We start from the raw sequence: 17,383 nt of genomic DNA on the forward strand, positions 1-17,383 counted from the left end.
GGTTCGATGACTCTTGGGACCCAGGAGCTCCCATCCTGTCTAGTTTGATCACAGTTCCTTCCTTTGGGGAGCTAAGTTTAGTGTCCTTGTCTTGGGGCAAGAGCCCACTCCTGGGGCACAGGGTAGATGGAGAACTACCAAGCATGGCTGGTAAGCCTCCATTGGGGTCATTTCAGTAGGAAGACCAATGCTGGACCTGGCTGGACCAGTGCAGAAGCTCTTGCATACCTGTAAGGGAAAGAATGGGCTCATAGTCCATCTTCATGGAAGTAGGGGCAGCTGGTGGTAGAGTTACCTTACCCTCTCTGCTTTTTTTGTTTTGTTTTTGTTTTAAACCAGCTTGTCCAAAGAATTAACTCTATCTATAATGCCAAGAGAGGAAAGAAGAGGTTAAAAAAACTGTCTATGACCAGCCTTGAGACAGCATCGTTGAGAGGTAGGCGTTGATGTCTAAGATGGGTGACCTTTGGGGGTTCATGAACATCAGGAATGGGATGAGGTGTGGATTGACTTCAGTTTACTTCACATGGCCTAGTAATGGGATCCTTCTACCTTCTAGGAGGGTAGAGCCCTTCCAGGAAAATGTCTACATAAGTGGGAGGTCCCAAGAGGAAATTAGCCCTGGGGTGGTTTCCTTCAGGCTTTGGGCTATGAGGCCCTGAATTAGAACATATAGGAATCTGCTTTGGGCAAAAGGAAAGGCCAGACTTACTGGGCACTGTGGTTTGTTTTCCATTTCAAATCTTGAGTTGTCTGAGACAGGGCCTTTTTATTCCAGGCGTCTAGGCCTCTCTGCTGGCTCAGCCTCCAACTCAGGCCCTCAGCTTCACCCAGATCAGCCCTGGGTAGGTGTTTGCATATAGATTAGCATTTGAGGTCTAATCTCTGAGGTATCCTGGTCCCAGGCCACTTACCTCATGTCATTGGCCCAGAGTAGCCCAGACTAGGTTTAGGTCTATCCCTCGTGAGAAAAATTGGGAGGCAGGCAGGTCAGCAAGATAGCTCATCAGGTAAATGCACTTGCCGCCAAGCATGGCAACCTATGTTTGATCCACAAAACATACATCAACTCCTGCAGTCTGCCCTCTGACCTCCATAGGAACATAGCTACATGCATATACCCATATACATTCTCTCTCTCTCTCTCACACACACACACAAAGACACACACACACACACACACACACACACACACACTCATACGATAAATGAATATAAAAAAATTTTTTTTACAAGCTGGGAGGTGGACTCCAAAAATATTTGTTGTAGGCTAGGGGCTTAGCAAGTGTGTATGCCTGTTGTTGCTTTTTTCCAGATGAGAACAGTGAAAGCGAGAGCGACTCTGATGACAGGTTCAAAGGTAAGGCTGACACCCCTCCCCAGCCCCAGGGAATCAGCCCTCCCTCCTGCATGCTTGGGCCCAGGGTCCCAGACTGGCCCTGGGGCATGGGGAAAAGTCAACAGGAAGGTCAGCTTATAGACCATTGGAGCACGAGGTTGTAGAGAAGTTCTCCGAGCTCAGCCCTTCAGTGTTAAATCCAAATGTTGGTCTCTCATTGCCAAATTTAAAGCAGTTGACTTTGTCCATTCTTCCCAAGCCATTGTCCATGGAGACTGGCTACTACATTTGCTTGGTAAGTATTGTAAATCTGGAGGGCCAGGCATAGGTTCAGATTATAATCAGCTCTTTTGGTTACAAGAATTGTTCCATAAACTGAGAATATTGTCCTTTGGCAGCCTTGAGGCCACCTGTCTCTTCTGTGACTAGAGAGGAGACTGAAAGGTCTACCTCCCTGAATAGGTTCCTGGACCTTTAGTGTTTCAGATAACTTGGGAAACCCTGCCTAGATCTTCCTTAGATAAGTAACCTATGTAGGAGCTTGCTCCCTCCTTGAGGCCTTCACTGGTACCCAGACAAGCTGACTTTGACTTCACGGTAAAGACAAAAGGTCCAACTATAAGGACTCCAATTAAGGGTTCAGTGTTAAAGCCATTGTGGATATTTTACTTTCTGGTTCATACCTTCTGTGCCAACAGGAACTACAGGTATCTGCTAGTGGTATATCCCAAGGTGAGCCTGGCTTAGACAGTCCTGTTAGCCCCAGCTCAGCTTTCAGGGCCTCAGGAAGATCAGGACACTAGCTCCATGCGTTAGCACAATCATTATGTAGGTTCAGATATCAATACTCATCTCTGAGACCTACCTTGGGGAAAAGTCAGGTAAGATTTATGTACATAAAGGTTATCCAGAGATGGAGTCCTGAGTCAGGTGAATAGGGCTGATGGGAGGTCTTTGAGGGGCCAACCTGCTTATCTTCTAATATGAGACCTGCCCCCAGCCCACACACAGCGCTTGGTCCACATCCAGTCCATGCTGAAGCGTGCGCCCAGCTATCGGACACTAGAGCTGGAGCTACTTGAATGGCAGGAACGGGAGCTCTTTGAGTACTTCGTGGTTGTGTCCCTCAAGAAGAAGCCATCCCGGAACACCTACCTCCCTGAAGTCTCCTACCAGTTTCCCAAGGTGAGCATGCCTGCCTGCCTGCCTGCCCTGCTGCCTTCACTGCCCTCTTCTGCCTGTTGGTCCATCTGGGAAGAGGAAGTGTGCTTCCTTCTTAGCTCTCCAAGTCACCATACCCCTGAGCTTCTTCATAGCTAAGAGAGAAGACAGGGTTTCTGGTGCTATGGGCATTAAATAAGCCCTCTCACCATGGTTGCAGGGATCCAAGAAAGCATCCGCAGATGTTCCTCCTGTCACTCTTTCGCTCTTCTTCTCTCAGACACCTTATTAGTAGATGATTCACCCATTCAGGTTTACAATTCAGCATCCTTTAACGTGTTCTCAGAGCTGCACAAACTACACTCAATTTTAGAACATTTTATTTTCTCCTAAAGAACTCCCGCTATTCACTGGCAGGAAATCCCTGTTCTCTCCCACTTGTTTGTATCTTAAGCACCCTTCTGCTCAGCAGCCAGTCTGGCCCCCTTGTAATCCACAGGTATCTCTCTGCTCTTGCCTGTGTGCAGTGTTCTTCCTTCTGCTCTTTACTTGGCTGCTGGCTCCTTCATATTTTCAAACAGCACAAGTGCCACCTCTCTGTATTGGTGTAATTATTATGGCCACTCCATGTAGTTAAAAGGAGATTTATTTAATGGCGTAACTTACAAGTTAAGGGATAGGTAGGTCGCGGGGTCTGGGGAAGGTGTATCGCAGTCCAGCGGTGTTCTCTGGAGCTCTGCTTGGCCCACCTTCACCGTCCAAGGTCCCGGAACCAAGTGAGAGCACCGCCCATCCAGATCTCAGGTCTCCAGGAGCCTCCCTTGGCCCCGCCTTATAGGCGTGACGGTTGCTGAAGTCTCAATGGGGGTTGGAACTTCCAGATCAAAGCTGGAATGGCTACCCACTACATCTCTGAGATCGTTTCAGAAGCCTAGTCAGCTTCCCTCTTGCACACTTTCACTTCACTTTGCTTTTCTCATTTGAGGCACCCTCTGAAATGTTTGTTACCTCACCTTCCTGACCAGAATGTGCAGGTTCAGGGATGAATCTTGTCCATTTTGTTTGCATCCATAGCCCCAGAACACAGGAGGAGATGCTTCTCAGTCCCTGTAACCCTACTATCCCCAGGGTCCTTGTCTTCTCTCAGTTATCTCCCCATATTCTTCTTCCCTACAGCTGGACCGACCCACCAAGCAGATGCGGGAGGCAGAAGAAAGGCTCAAAGCTATTCCCCAGTTTTGCTTTCCAGATGCCAAAGACTGGCTCCCTGTATCAGAGTACAGCAGGTGAGGCCTGGCCTGGTCTAGCTATAGGAGGGAAGAGGACATAGACTCATTTTCCCCCATAGTGGTGGACAACTGAATGTGGCTCATCCTGGTCTCGGCCTACTTTCCTAAAGTAACCTGAGTCTTTATCCTACACCTGAGATGACAGTCCCTGTTTTGGGAGCTATGTCCTGAGCCTTCTTCATAATTTCTTTGATGCCAGACCTCTCCTTCTTTCCTGTTTCAGTGAGACCTTTTCTTTCATGCTGACTGGGGAAGATGGCAGCAGACGCTTTGGCTATTGCAGGCGCTTACTGGTGAGTAAGACCATTCAGTTCTCAGAGGTTGGTGGGAAGGGGAGGGTCAGGGCATGTGTACATTTCTGTTTTACCCTTCTGCAGCACTATCCTATGTGAAAACCTGTGGTCTGCTGAACCTGCCCCTAGTACATTTACTTGCACAGTTGAGGGACTCCTGGGATAACAGAGTTCAGAGTACCCTATCCAACTGGACCCTGGAATCTAAGATTATATGCAGTAATAGATGGGATGCATCTGCTTGGTTGTTATATCGTTTTAGCTTTCTGGACTTTCCTTTGTATTTTTTCCTTGGATTGTCAGCTTAGATTGCTGACCTCTAGTCATGATCATGTGAACCCATAGTTTATATTTGTTTATCTAAGTAGGTGGAGCACATCCTTATTCACTCAACACCTGGCCAACCTGATATTGGGAGGAACCCTGTCTGTGGTCTAGTAGGGCTGCAGTCTGAGCAGAGGAAGAGATGCATACCTTCTCTGAGATTCTTGGAGAGATACTTTGAGTTTAAGGGAAAGACATTGGGTTTTGAAAATAGAAACCTTTTCTTTCTTTTTGTTTTTTCGAGACAGGGATTTTTGTGTGGCCTTGGCTGTCCTGGAACTTGCTCTGTAGACCAGGCTGGCCTGGAACTCAAAAGATCCACCTGCCTCTGCTGGAATTAAAGGCATGTGCCACCACTGCCTTGCGGAAAATAGAAACCTCCTCCTGTCCCCCAAAAGCAATTTCTGTTTCTGTCATTCCAGGGAAAAAGATTGTGGTAGAGCCACAGAGAACCAGAGGGAAAACAGACCCCAGGGCCTGTCTTCCATTTCATTCTCCTCAAAGGTCATTCATTAGGTTGTTGACAATGTTCTTTGGTTTCCAGACATTAGAGGAGAAGGCCTTGTCAGATACTAGTCTAGGGATGGATAAAGGAGATCCTAGACAGGAATTTTGTATAGAAAGAGTCTTAAAAGAATTGTTCTGGGCCATCCATTCAGCTATCCATCAGCATTCATCATACAACTGTTGAAGGCCAGGCCATATGCTAAAAGCATATAAACAAATTTTCAGCACATATCCTACCCTCAGTGTACAGTAGCTGCTTTTAGCGTTTAAGGGAAGGGCTGTGAAAGTAAAATTTTTCTTAGGCTCTTGTTATTTCCAAAAGAGATGCTTCACTGGATTTGTGTCTCTACTTTTAAAATCTGCATGATAGCCCGTAAGGTGTTATTATCTCTGACCTGTAGACTAGGAAATTGAAACTCCAAGGTGGAATGACTTGCCCAAGGTCACACAGCAGTGAGGTAAGAGCCAGAACTGACTCTCAAGTCCTTTATCACCAGTCTGGCATTCTTAGATTCCCTCTCCCCACCCAGAGCATGGTCTGGGGAGAAAAGGTCATTTGGCTATTGAATGCCTGGTATGCTGGACTGAAGAACAGGGGAGGAGTCCAGATGCCACGCTGGGAGCCAGGCAGAGGCCAGCATGTGCCTGGGTCCCGAGGACCCAGGGAGGAACATTCAGAAGGCTGCCTTTGCCAGCACATGGATGGAACAGAGCTGTGCTCTTCTGCAGCAGGCCTGCTGCCCCCAGGGAAGAGCATGTTTGTCCTGGCGCACTCAAAGAAGGCCTGGGCTGGGTCCCTGCCAAGGGGGCTGGCACTGGCTCGGCATTCCTGCAGATTGGACACAATGATTCTAACCCAAATCCCACATACTTGATTTAATCACTTGGGGCTTTAGGGGAGGTGGGGAGTGGGGGAGGGAAAGAGAGAGGAGTAAGTTTCAAACCTAATATGGACAAAAACAGATTCTGCCTTCTCTTTAGATCTGTGGCTGTGGCCAGCAGGTTTGGAGACTGAAATAGCCCCATCTGCATTTGCTTAGCAGCCTGCATGAGGGGCCAGCACCTGCTGCTGTGCTCCCTCCCCACTAGGCTTTGCCAGGCACTCCAGGCCTCTGAACCCAGAGGCATCCATGAGTCCTGCCAGCTCCTTACTAGAGATTGGACTCACCCTACTCTACTTGTGGGGCTCTAGCTCTGGGGCGCTCAGAGTATATATCTCTTTCTTCAACTACATACCTTTTAAATCCCCCTTTTTTGTTCTCTTTCACTTCCTAGCATACCTCTATCCTGTGTCTCTGTGTTCCTTTCCCTCCTTCCTATCAGAAAACAACATGCTTTGGAGGTAAGACAGCAAGATGAAAGGCAGCACAGACTCCTGGCTACAGCCTTCTATTTATTTGAGCCCGGGCAATGGCTTAATCTTCATGAGCTCAGCTGTAAAACTGGGTGATAACGTGACTCTTACACTCTTTCTGTGTATAGTATCAAGACTAGGACTCTTACAGGAAGCATTTAATAAGGAGTCATTCCCTTTTCTTGTCTGTTTCATTTTGCCTTCCTTGGGCATGGATCAAGGGGAGAAAACGGGTATTTTGCAGAGTATCCCTCATGATGATGGGGAGGGGGGAGATAAGGTCACATGTCTTGTTCCTAAGAATATCCACAAGTCCTTCTTGGGGGCTGGAGAGATGCTCAGTGATTAAGAGCACTTGTTGCTCTTGCAGAGGACAAAGTTTGAGTCCTGGCACCTACATGGGATCCAGTGCCCACTTTTGGCCTTCATTAGCACCAGGCACACATGTGGTACATATGTAAACATGCAGGTAAAACACACATAAAATAAAATGAAAAAAATTTAAAAAAATTAAATTTTAAAAAATGTCACAAAGTCTTCTTAATATCACATCCTTTCGGGTGGCATCCTTAGGGATATTAATCCACAAATCACCCTGTAACCTCTGCCATGCTGCTGTGTCCTCTGCCAGCCACTGTCTATGTTTTCCTGGGATAAAGGAAGGAGCTTACCTGGAACTTGGCAGGTTTGCCCCCTGGGAATGGTGGCCTTTCTTTGGGGACCTGGTTGAGTTTAGAAGATGTTTATCGTCATCCTCATTTGAGGGATTGTACTTAGTGCTCAGTTCCCAAGGAAAAGGAGCCAGATGTGGTATTCATGCATTCTGTCTTTCCCTCTTTCCTACTCCTCCTCTCTAGCCAAGTGGGAAAGGGCCTCGGTTGCCAGAGGTGTACTGTGTCATCAGCCGCCTAGGCTGCTTCGGCTTGTTTTCCAAGGTAAGAGACGCTGTTGTCCTCCCCGTGCCCCAGTGACAGCCCTCATAGGAGTATCTGCAGCTAGCCTATATGAGAAAGCACCTGTGTGAGACGGTACACTACAGAGCAAGTACAAGTGGGCTCTCAGATTCTTAGATTCCCACGCTGGCTTACTGCCTGGCTGGCTGGCATTTCCCCAACTCCTATGTTGACGGTGACTGCTCTGTAGCGGCTCAGCCTGGGCCATGGGCAGAGCTGGAGTCCTTGGGGAAGCCAGTAGTGCTCAGGAAGCTGTTTCACAGGTGCTGTTTCTTTTGCCCTGCTGTTGCCTTCTTGGGGACTAAAGCAGGGCCAGCGAGGGAACTGAATGGTCACTGAGAGCCAAGAGAAACAGGAAGGGTACAGAGATCCTGGCAGGGCAGCTTTCCTGTCTCCAGGCTTCTGGTCCAGCTTGGTCAGAGGCCAGGCTGCCCTCTTCTCAGTCAAAGAAGTGGGGAAGGCAGTTCCCAACACTCTTTCTCTTTGGGCTGCTGGTGGTGGGCACAGGTCCTAGATGAGGTGGAGCGCCGGCGTGGGATCTCAGCTGCACTGGTCTACCCCTTTATGAGAAGTCTCATGGAGTCGCCCTTTCCAGCCCCAGGGAAAACCATCAAAGTGAAGACATTCCTGCCTGGTGCTGGCAATGAGGTAGGGAATTGCTGCTGCTTTCATCTCTGGCCCTGGACTGGGTCTAGAGAAGAGCCTGGCCAGCCAGAGTTGCAGTCTCTGGGAGGTGTAGGACACAGACAGTCCCTTCCTTCTTAACCTCGTCCATAACCCTAATCAGGAATAAAAAAGGTGGACCCTGGAGCTCTAAGTGCTGCCCACTTCTCTTCTGCTAGGGACTTTAGCTGACCTGCAGCCTGGATTAACTGTACCCCTATTCATTTAGTAAATATTGATTATGAGCTTTCACAACTGGAGATTATACCAGACCTTAGATGCAGTCATGAAGATAAAAAGTAACACAGCTCTGTCTTCCAGGAGTTTCTTACCTAGAAGGGGACCTGATGTTGAATAATTATATTTATAAATAGTTAATTTCTAAGTGTGTGTGAAAAACAGAACAGGGTCCTATGAGAATGTATAACAGGGGGTCTGCTTTAGGTTAGGGGGCCAGAGAAGACCTTCCCCCAAGAAACTGCCATTTTACCAGGGGCCTAGCAATGCATAGAAGGTAGCCAAACGAAGTGGGCAAAGGGAGAATGGTAGAGGTGGAGGAAGATTATTGCAAGTGTGGGAACAACAGGGACAGGACAGGAGCTGGAGCAGAACAAATGCTGCTCAAGCACTTGAAAGAAAGTCAAGATGACTAGAAGCATGGTGAACAGGCATAGGTAGGCAGGCAAGGACCCAGTCAATCTCAGGGTTTGTGCCTGCCTGCTCAGGTTAAGAATTTGGGGTTTTATCTAAAAGAGGGTTAAGATTCACTCTGATGTGTCTTTAAATTCTCTGACTGCTGTGCAGAGAATGTGCAAGAATGAAAACAGAGAGACAGCTAGAATACAACTGTAGTAACACAGGCAGAAGAGATAGGAGCCTAGGCCAAAGGCTGGTGGGGAAAATGAAGAGAAATAGATGGATTAGTAATGCTTGGAGTTTGCTTGGAGTAGAAAGTGTGATAGAGATTCTTAAGTCAACTCTGCAGTTTCCTGTCCTGGGGAACAGGGTAGGTGATGGAACCATATCCTGAGATGGGAGCCTATGAAGGATAAGAAGGAGAGATCTGTCTTATAATTTAAGTTTGAGGCACCAATGAGAAGATAGTAGCAAAGTGTGTAGATAGGGACGAAATGAAAGCCCAGTCCTGAGGAACCCCCAAGTAGAAGCCCTGTGGTAGAGAGGTAGCAACCCTGAAGTTGGTAGACAGAAAACGAGGAGAGGAAGTGGCTGAGAAGCCAAAGAAAGGGATCCCTATGGAATAAGGAGTAATGGGAGGTGCAGCAAGGTGTACTGACAAAGACCAGACTTGAGGTAGAGCCCATGGGTGGCTGGGCTGACTGGAGAAGTAAAGGGTGAGACAGCTCTTGTAGATAGCTCTGAGACAGCTCTTGTAGATAGCTCTTCAAAGGGCGTGGCTTTGAAGAGAACTAGGAAGCCATGGAAGGTGGAAGTAAAGGTGGAGCTGGTGGCGGAGGCCGGGGTGAGAGGGTGTATGTAGAAGGTGTTGTTGAAGATGGCTGTGTTGCATGCTGATGGGATTGGCCCTGGATGAGACATTAATGATGCAGTAGTATATAATACACGGTGCAGGTAGTAGTAGAAGGGGTGAGAAGATGAAAACAGTCGGCTGCTACAGAGTGGGAGGACTGACCTAAGAAGCAGAGTTGTGAAGGCAGTGGCGCATACCTGTTGAAATCTTCCTGAGAGTCTCTGCACATCCCAGCATAAGAGAGACTTGGAGTTTGAGGAGCTCTCTGGGACAGGAAGGCTGGCCCTGCTTGATAGCCCAACAGCATGCCCTCAAGTTCTTTGGTTCCGCTCTGACCACTTAGGCCTTGATGCTTCTCTCTCACCCAGGTTACTTCCTATCCCCCGAGTCGTCTTGGTTTTGCCTGAACGGCATTTCCTTTTTACAGATTCCAAGTCACTTTTACTATAATTGACCTCCAACTCTCTCTACCCCAGAAGCGGGCAGGTGCCAGCTTCCCTTCCTAGATGCCCTGCCAGCCCTCTTTGCAGATACTCATTGTACCCTCCTGCCAGCCTTGGGCTGCCTCACTAGGCTTCTGTCTCATTCCCAGCCTCTAGAGGCAGGGGCAGCATGGGGCTGAGGGCTGAGGGCTGGAAGCTGGAGAACAGCACTTATTGGGGCTGCTGGCAGGGCCCTCAGGAGGCGGGGCTACAGAGTATTGTTATGTCGGTGTCTTCTTCTTCCTCCTTTTTTTGTTTTGTTTTTCAAAACAGGGTTTCTCTGTGCAGCCCTAGCTGTCCTGGAATTGACTTTGTAGATCAGGCTGGCCTCAAACTCACAGAGATCTGCCTTTGCCTCTGCTGGGATTAAAGGCATGTACCACCACCGCCCGGCCTTGTTATATCTTCTTTTAGGATGGAAATAGATATCAGGCAAGATCCAAGATCCCTGACATAATTGTGTGGGCATGCCTTCAGCACACACCCACTGAACACTTAGGGTATCCCCTGTACTGTGCTGACCACTGGGCCTTCCTAGAGTTTAATGCCTGTCGAGAAAGGCAGTGCATACAACTCTTGCAGCCTCCTGAATCCCTGTTGATGTTTTTCAGAACGCAGGGTGGTAAACACTGAGCTGAGAATTCCTTCACTTACAAAAGCAAACTGTGCTTAGGGGACTGGAAGTAACCCAAGTCAGAGAGATAAGAAATGAGGTCCTGTAGGTGACTGGAGCAGATCTGAAGCAAGAACAGTTGAGACACCTGGGGACAAGCCCCTTGAGAAGGATTAGCTATGATACCATGAGGCCATAAGGGATAGTTTATTTCTTACCCCTAGTTCTCAGGAAGCCTGCATATCACTGCTGCCCTACAGATGCTAAGAGTCAGCAGATCCTCTACCTGTCACTGCTGGGTCACTTGCAACCCACCCCCATGCCTCCAGAGAAGGGGCTTTGGGAGCTGTCATGCCAACCTTGGAATGCTCCTTAAAGGGGAGTACAGCTAGGCCTGGCTTCATAAAGACTGTCCTGTTTCCTTGCAAGATTTTTGGAATAGCCAGACCTTTCTTTATCTTTGGCACAGTGCTTAGGGTGGTAGAGATAAGGGGCAGGATGGCAGGACAGCCTTTGGAAGGAAGTCTTTATAGCAGGAAAGGGAGGGGACATGGCAGCAAAGACAACAGCATTGCCTCCGCACAGATGGCTGAGGCCAGAGTCCCTAGGTACAAGACTGCACTCTTGCTATGGCCTAGGGAGCAGTGGTTGATTGTGGGGTCTGATCAGTGTGCTGAAGAAGATGGGAAAGAGGGCAGGAAGCTCGTACAAAGGGGCTGTGTGACTCCCTGAGTCTCCTTATCCATGGGAGCAGTTAGCCCTCCCTGCCTTCCTCAGAGCCCAAGTCTGGTCCCTCAGCCCTGTTGGCTAGAGCCTTCCTATCTTTACACTTAGCCCTCGCTGTGGGGGCGGAGCTATAGTCTGAGGGAAGGGGAGAGGGTCTCCTGCATCATGAGAGGGTTAGAGAGCCTTGGAAGGAGAGATGGCCAGAAGGGAAAGCAGACGGCGCTGTGTGTGCAGTCTTGGGCTCTCACCTAGCCTGCTTCTACCACTGCCTTCCCTTTCCTGCAGGTGTTAGAGCTGCGGAGGCCCATGGACTCACGGCTGGAGCACGTGGACTTTGAGTGCCTTTTCACCTGCCTCAGCGTACGCCAGCTTATCCGAATCTTTGCCTCATTGCTGTTGGAGCGCAGAGTCATTTTTGTAGCAGATAAGCTCAGGTAGGGCACAGAAGGCAAGGAAGGAAAGGGACGGGGTGGTGGTATACCCATTAATGAACTCAAGTTTTTACAAGACTTGGTGTATGCCACACATGTGGTATTGAAGTGGTTGCTTGTGTGTGTGTGTGTGTGTGTGTGTGTGTGTGTGTGTGTGTGTGTGTGTGTGTGTGTTGAGCTAAAGATCATATAAAGAAAGATTAACAGACCTGTGAAGAGAGAAGTGGGGATTGAGAACCCAACTGAGGACTTGGCCTGAGGAAGGAAAGTGACACTTCCTATGCAGTAGCCATTTATGTACAGATGCAGGAACAATTGTATGAAGATGGTAAGTGGCAAGCAACTCCAGCCAACCTGCCTGTGCAGGATGCCAAGTTTCAGGGGTGATGGACTCCAGGAAAGACTGCTGTGCAAGGGCTGCTAAGCTGTTCCATAGGGGCTAGCTGAAGGAACCTTGGAGAAATAGTGTCAACATACTCGAAGGCTGGTTCCAGGGAGCTGTGGAGAAGGATAAGATGGGGCCTTGAGAGTATGAGTAGGAAAGAAGTTACAGTCTATTTAGACAGGAGAGAGAGGAGGTCCAGAGACTGGAGGTATGGGGAGCTGAGAAAACTAGTTTAGAAAAGCTAAGAGCTGGATGGGTCATAAGACTTGGTCCAACAGATAGGCACTTTGAATTTTACAGGTAGATATCTGTTTGTGACCATAGGGGGAGGTAGAAGTGATGATCACTGGACCTGAGGCATTTAGGAAGGAAAAAAATGAGATTTCTCAGCAGCTAAGGTGTTTTGTTGTTTGTTTTGTTTAAGAATATGTAGGGGTGGGTCGGCAGGGAGGGAGAGGACCAGGATGCTGTCTTTAAGAATATGTAGGGGTGGATCTGCAGGGAGAGGACCGGGATGCTGGTGATACCTCATCATTTATTCTGTGAAAGATTCCACCAAGAAGCCACAGCAGTGGTTTTTCTCTCATGATACTTGTTCCGTCACTTAGCCAGTAAGCTGTGTGCTGTGTGCTGTGCCTTTGTCAGGTGCTAAGAGGAGGGCAGCAAAAATTGTTGCCAGCTTGTCCTCCAGGAAGTATCCAATCCCTGGTGTCTTCTCTTCTGTATGCATGAGAAAGTAGTTGAGAAGAGTAACTCTCCTAATTGATCTGCCAGTAATGGTGCAGGAACCCAGGCCAGTGCTCAGCTTAGGGAAAAGAGAAGGAATAACTAGAATGGCTGGCTTTCTTTGGTGGTTGCTGTTTGGAGACAGGATCTCACTGTGTAGCACAGACTGGCCTTGAACTTGCAATCCTCCTGCTTCATTCATGAGTGTTGATGTTATAGGTGAGTGCCACCATCCCTAGCTGAGCTGCCTGCTTTTCCAGAGATGGTGAGAGTTTAGTAATGAAGACTACCTTTCTCATATTCCTTTCACAGCTGTGGAGCTCTGTATACCACAATCTAGGTCAGTGGTTCTCAACCTGTGGGTCACAACCCCTCTGGGAGTCCAATGACCCTTTCACAGGGGTCTCCTAAGACCATCAGAAAACAGATATTAACAATATGATTCATAGCTTAGCAAAACTACAGTTATGAAGTAGCAACAAAAATAATTTTATGGTTAGAGGTCACTACAACATGAGGAACAATATTAAAGGGCTGCAGCATTAGGAAGGTTAAGAACCACTGGTCTAGGTATTTCAAGGCCTCTCTTGCCTTTGTGAAGGGGCTCAGTCTGGCAGCTGAGACTAGCCATGAGTGGCAGCCTGGCCTGGCCTGGCCAGATTGGAGTGGTCCCTGACAGTACCTAGACCCTGAATTTTCTTTTCCAGAAGGTGTCACACATAGACACCCACACCCTTTCTACTCCAGGCCAAACCGCTTCTTCCAACCACACCACAGCCCAGCTCCTGTAGGACTATTGAATACAACTATTGTCTCCTATGGTTGCAGCTGCCTCTAAGCACATTCCAGAAGGAAAATATCCCAGAGTCTTTTTTTTTTTTTTTTTTTTTTTTTTGTTCACTTGGCATTCAAGTTTTATCAGTCATGGGAGTCTGCCTGACTGGTGGCTCTGCAGTGAACCATGGACCAGAACTGGGGTGGCTTTAGCACGCTCATGCCCTCCCTCCTTTTTTTTTTTTTGTTGTTGTTGTTGTGGTAGTGGTGTGATAATGGTGGCAGGGCTCTCTGTTGGTTGGCCCTAGAGGTTTTACAATACCTTCTACCTCCCGATCCCCTGGCACGTTGGAGAGGGTTGTGGAGATCAGTGTGACCCTTGACCTGAAGAAGCAGCCCTTTTCCAGATCTTTCCTAGATTACTTTTCTTGCTGTCCTCTGGAAAATGGCTCTCAGGGTTAAGGCACCTAGGTCTCCAGGCCCAGCAGTATTTTAGGTGGCCATTGGGTGAGTTAGTCACACAAGGTCCTGGCTGACAGTTACCTGCAACTATCCAGAGTCCTTAGAGAAAAGGAGCAAGGATTGGTTTTTGTCATAGACAGGTCCCAATTTTTCTCTCCATTGGGGTATTAGGTGTAAAAATGTGAATCCATGCAACAGCACCCCAGGGAGAATCCAGATACTTTTGGGATGTGGGGTAGACTTCATAACATAATCAGGAATGATCTCAAACTTGCTATGGTATGTAGCTCAGGCTACACAATCCTCCTGCCCCAGTCTCCCAAATGCTAGTATGGCAGTTATATGCCAATATGCCCAAGGAACCCAGGGCTTTTCTGTATGATATGTGAGGCAAAAGGAATCAGGTTTGAAATGAGCTGGGCTCTACACCTTTGTGTCCTCATCTGTAATATGGTCCCTAAGGGGAAGGTCTTTCCTTTAAATGGAGGTCTTGCTGTGCTGTCCAGGCAGGCTTTAAACTCTTGGGTTCAAGTGATCATTGGTCGTAAGCCTCTAGGTAGCTGCTTTTAACGTGCTTATTACAACACCTGGCTTATTTAGAGGTCCTTTGGCTTTTTTCCTGACAGACAGGTTCTTCAGGCCAGCTGTGGCTTTGTGTTTACTGGCACCCCACACCAGGCCTCAGCACACTCTGGGTATGTGTATTCAATTTTGCCTGTGAACTTTAGGATTGCCCCACTGTGATTGTCCTCCTACTTTCCCTTTGGTCATTACGTCTGGAGGCCTGGAGCCCCCTCCAGGACAAGAAAGGGATGACCCCAATGAGACCTGAAAGAAGAGGGACACTTTCCATTCCTAAGAATGGTGTAGTCCACCACACACCTTCTGATTTCTGTACTCCCCCTCAGTCAGATCACTGTTACCATCTAAGGGAAAAAAAATAGAAGGCCAGACGGCAGAGCAGTACTGGGCTAGAAGATGGAAAAACTGATTGAGTACTGGCTGCTACTCATGACCAAACAGAGTGTCTCACAGACCACAGCTGTTAAAGGCGGAGCAGATTGAAGAGCTTCTGCGGGACCTTCCAGCTCCTGTACACTATAGCTTTGTGATAAACTCCTACTGACTTACCCTTTGTTCTTCGTAACCTGATACTCCCACTAGCTCATTCCTATACATCTGGGGGTGAGTGTACATGCATGTATGTGTGACACACACATACACATATGCCTGCAGAATCCCTTGTATGTTCAAGTGTGCTGCTCACATACCTTCATGGCTGTTTCTTGGTTGAGTCCCCTCAAAGTGCAGCACATCAAAGGATGTCCTGAGCCCCTGTAGTTTCTAACTATCTTTCCCTGAGGGTGTTGGCCCTGGGCTTAGGTGCAGGCCTAGGCTCAGGTGCCGTCTCTCTATCTGTCCATCAGTACCCTGTCCAGCTGCTCTCACGCGGTGGTGGCCTTGCTCTACCCCTTCTCCTGGCAGCACACCTTCATTCCTGTCCTCCCAGCCTCCATGATTGACATTGTCTGCTGTCCCACTCCTTTCCTGGTTGGCCTGCTCTCCAGCTCCCTTCCCAAACTAAAGGAGCTACCAGTGGAAGAGGTAGGCCATCTGGGGATCCAGCTGGGGGCTGGGGGAGGAAAAGAGAAAGACTGTTGGGATCTTCTTGCCTCAGGCCTCTGGTCTTCAGACACCTTCTGTCCTTTCTTCTGGGAGGTTTATCTCTGGCTGATTCTTTCCTGTCATCTGTCCCTGGGAACTTGGGAGGTCTGGAGGCCTGGCAAAGGGCATTGCAAGACTCAGTCCCCGATCCACTGCCTCTGACTCTTTCTCAGGCACTGATGGTGAATCTGGGATCTGACCGATTCATCCGACAGGTAAGAGCAGCACGCTACAGAACCTGGATCTGCCCTAGTGCAGGCACGCAGGCACTAATAACTCAGTCACCAGTCAGCCTGCTTTTTGAGCTCTGGATTTCAAACTCACAGAATAGACAGGGGTGGAAAGAAGCTGATTGGAGAACCCTTAACCTCAGTGGGGTCTGCCTTTCTAGTTTTTGCTGGTTTTTCTTAGATACCATCTCACTATGCAGCTTTGGCTGGCCTGGAATTGGTGATGGTTCTCCTCTTGGGTGCTGGGATTATAGGCATGTATCACCACACCCAGTTTTTCTGGGTAGCAGTGTGCAAAGAATAGGACCTCAAAGTTCAAAGACTCACCTCTAGGCTTTGTGGGTCATGTTTTTTTTTTTTTGTTTTGTTTTGTTTTTCTTTCTTTTGAGAAAGGGTCTCGGTGTGTTTGAGCACATGGTCTTGAAAAAGAAAACAGGCCTCCAAGTTTCCCTGAGCTAATGCTTTTATCAGATAATACTTCTAGAGATATTCTGGGGATTATAAACACCACTGAAATGTGCTTTGTAATATAAAGGTTTACAGTCATTGTCTGCTGCAAAAAGCCTTCGTTAGTCATGGAATCTTCTCTGCTGTCCAAAAAGGAGCATAACCTATCATGTCCCCTCTGGGAACAGAGAGTCTACTACACTTGACTGACAGAGCTAAGGACTCTCAAGTGTAAGGCACCACGATACAGCTACTGCACCAGAATATAGAGTAGAGAACGGCAGCCCAGTGTCAGACCTGAGATACAGGCTAGGCCAGTTTCCCTGCTCCAAGTTCACTATACTTCCCACGTGGGGCAGAAATAGAAGAATCAGGGAAATGGAGTAGGAATTTCTGGTTGGTCCAAACCACAGTGTGCAGTGAATTGGCTGCTCTTTAATCTGTGTAAATTTAGGCAAGTTTCTAACCTTTCTGTGCTTCAGTGCCCTCATGATAAAATGAGAATGATAATGTCAATGCTATTAGAAGTAAGGTTACCTTTCTGAGCTGTGAACCAGGGCCTAGCACACAGTCAGTGGTCATCAGTGTGAGCTGTGGTCATCCTTGCTGTCTTTTCCTTCTGCAGATGGATGATGAAGACACATTGTTACCTAGGAAGTTACAAGCCGCTCTGGAGCAGGCTCTGGAGAGGAAGAATGAGCTGATCTCCCAGGATTCTGACAGTGACTCCGATGATGGTAAGGGCAGAACCCTTCTGAGTCTGGGCTTCACAGGCCTAGGATCCTGTTCTATGCACTGGCCTCTTTCTGGCTGATGAAGCTTAGGTGTAAGAACTGCATCTGCCCCAAGACAGGGCACCACAGGAAACGAGCCAGTCCTCTCTCTTAGGCCTTGTTTCAAGCTATTGCAGGAGGTGTAGGGACCTTCCTCATGTTTGAGGGATGTGGAAAAGGTGGTGATTTGGTCTCCAATTTCTAAGAAGTATTTGTCAACTTCTATGTTTAGAGCAGTTTCTGACCTCCAGGAGCTCATGGGCTAGATAACAAGGACAGTGTGTGGGTTGGTTAGTA

At 48.2% G+C, this 17,383-nt stretch overlaps 1 protein-coding gene across 7 annotated transcripts in view; it reads left to right on the top strand.

Moving 5' to 3' along the window:
* Positions 1-17,383, top strand: part of Dennd2b (DENN domain containing 2B) — a 192,730-nt gene that overhangs the window by 172,585 nt on the left and 2,762 nt on the right. For 6 of the 7 annotated variants that reach the window (XM_059269034.1, XM_059269044.1, XM_059269050.1 and 3 more), the window contains 11 exons: positions 340-436; positions 1,316-1,360; positions 2,340-2,524; positions 3,677-3,786; positions 4,013-4,082; positions 7,125-7,202; positions 7,728-7,868; positions 11,479-11,627; positions 15,399-15,576; positions 15,810-15,851; positions 16,939-17,050. In XM_059269034.1, coding sequence (XP_059125017.1) covers positions 340-436; positions 1,316-1,360; positions 2,340-2,524; positions 3,677-3,786; positions 4,013-4,082; positions 7,125-7,202; positions 7,728-7,868; positions 11,479-11,627; positions 15,399-15,576; positions 15,810-15,851; positions 16,939-17,050 — 1,207 coding nt within the window. Of the gene's footprint in view, positions 1-339; positions 437-826; positions 846-1,315; positions 1,361-2,339; positions 2,525-3,676; positions 3,787-4,012; positions 4,083-7,124; positions 7,203-7,727; positions 7,869-11,478; positions 11,628-15,398; positions 15,577-15,809; positions 15,852-16,938; positions 17,051-17,383 lie in introns of those variants that run through there. The other variant, XM_059269063.1, reaches the window with a different exon arrangement.

Source organism: Peromyscus eremicus, chromosome 1 (assembly GCF_949786415.1).
Source record: "Peromyscus eremicus chromosome 1, PerEre_H2_v1, whole genome shotgun sequence".
In the NCBI taxonomy this organism is placed as follows: domain Eukaryota; kingdom Metazoa; phylum Chordata; class Mammalia; order Rodentia; family Cricetidae; genus Peromyscus; species Peromyscus eremicus.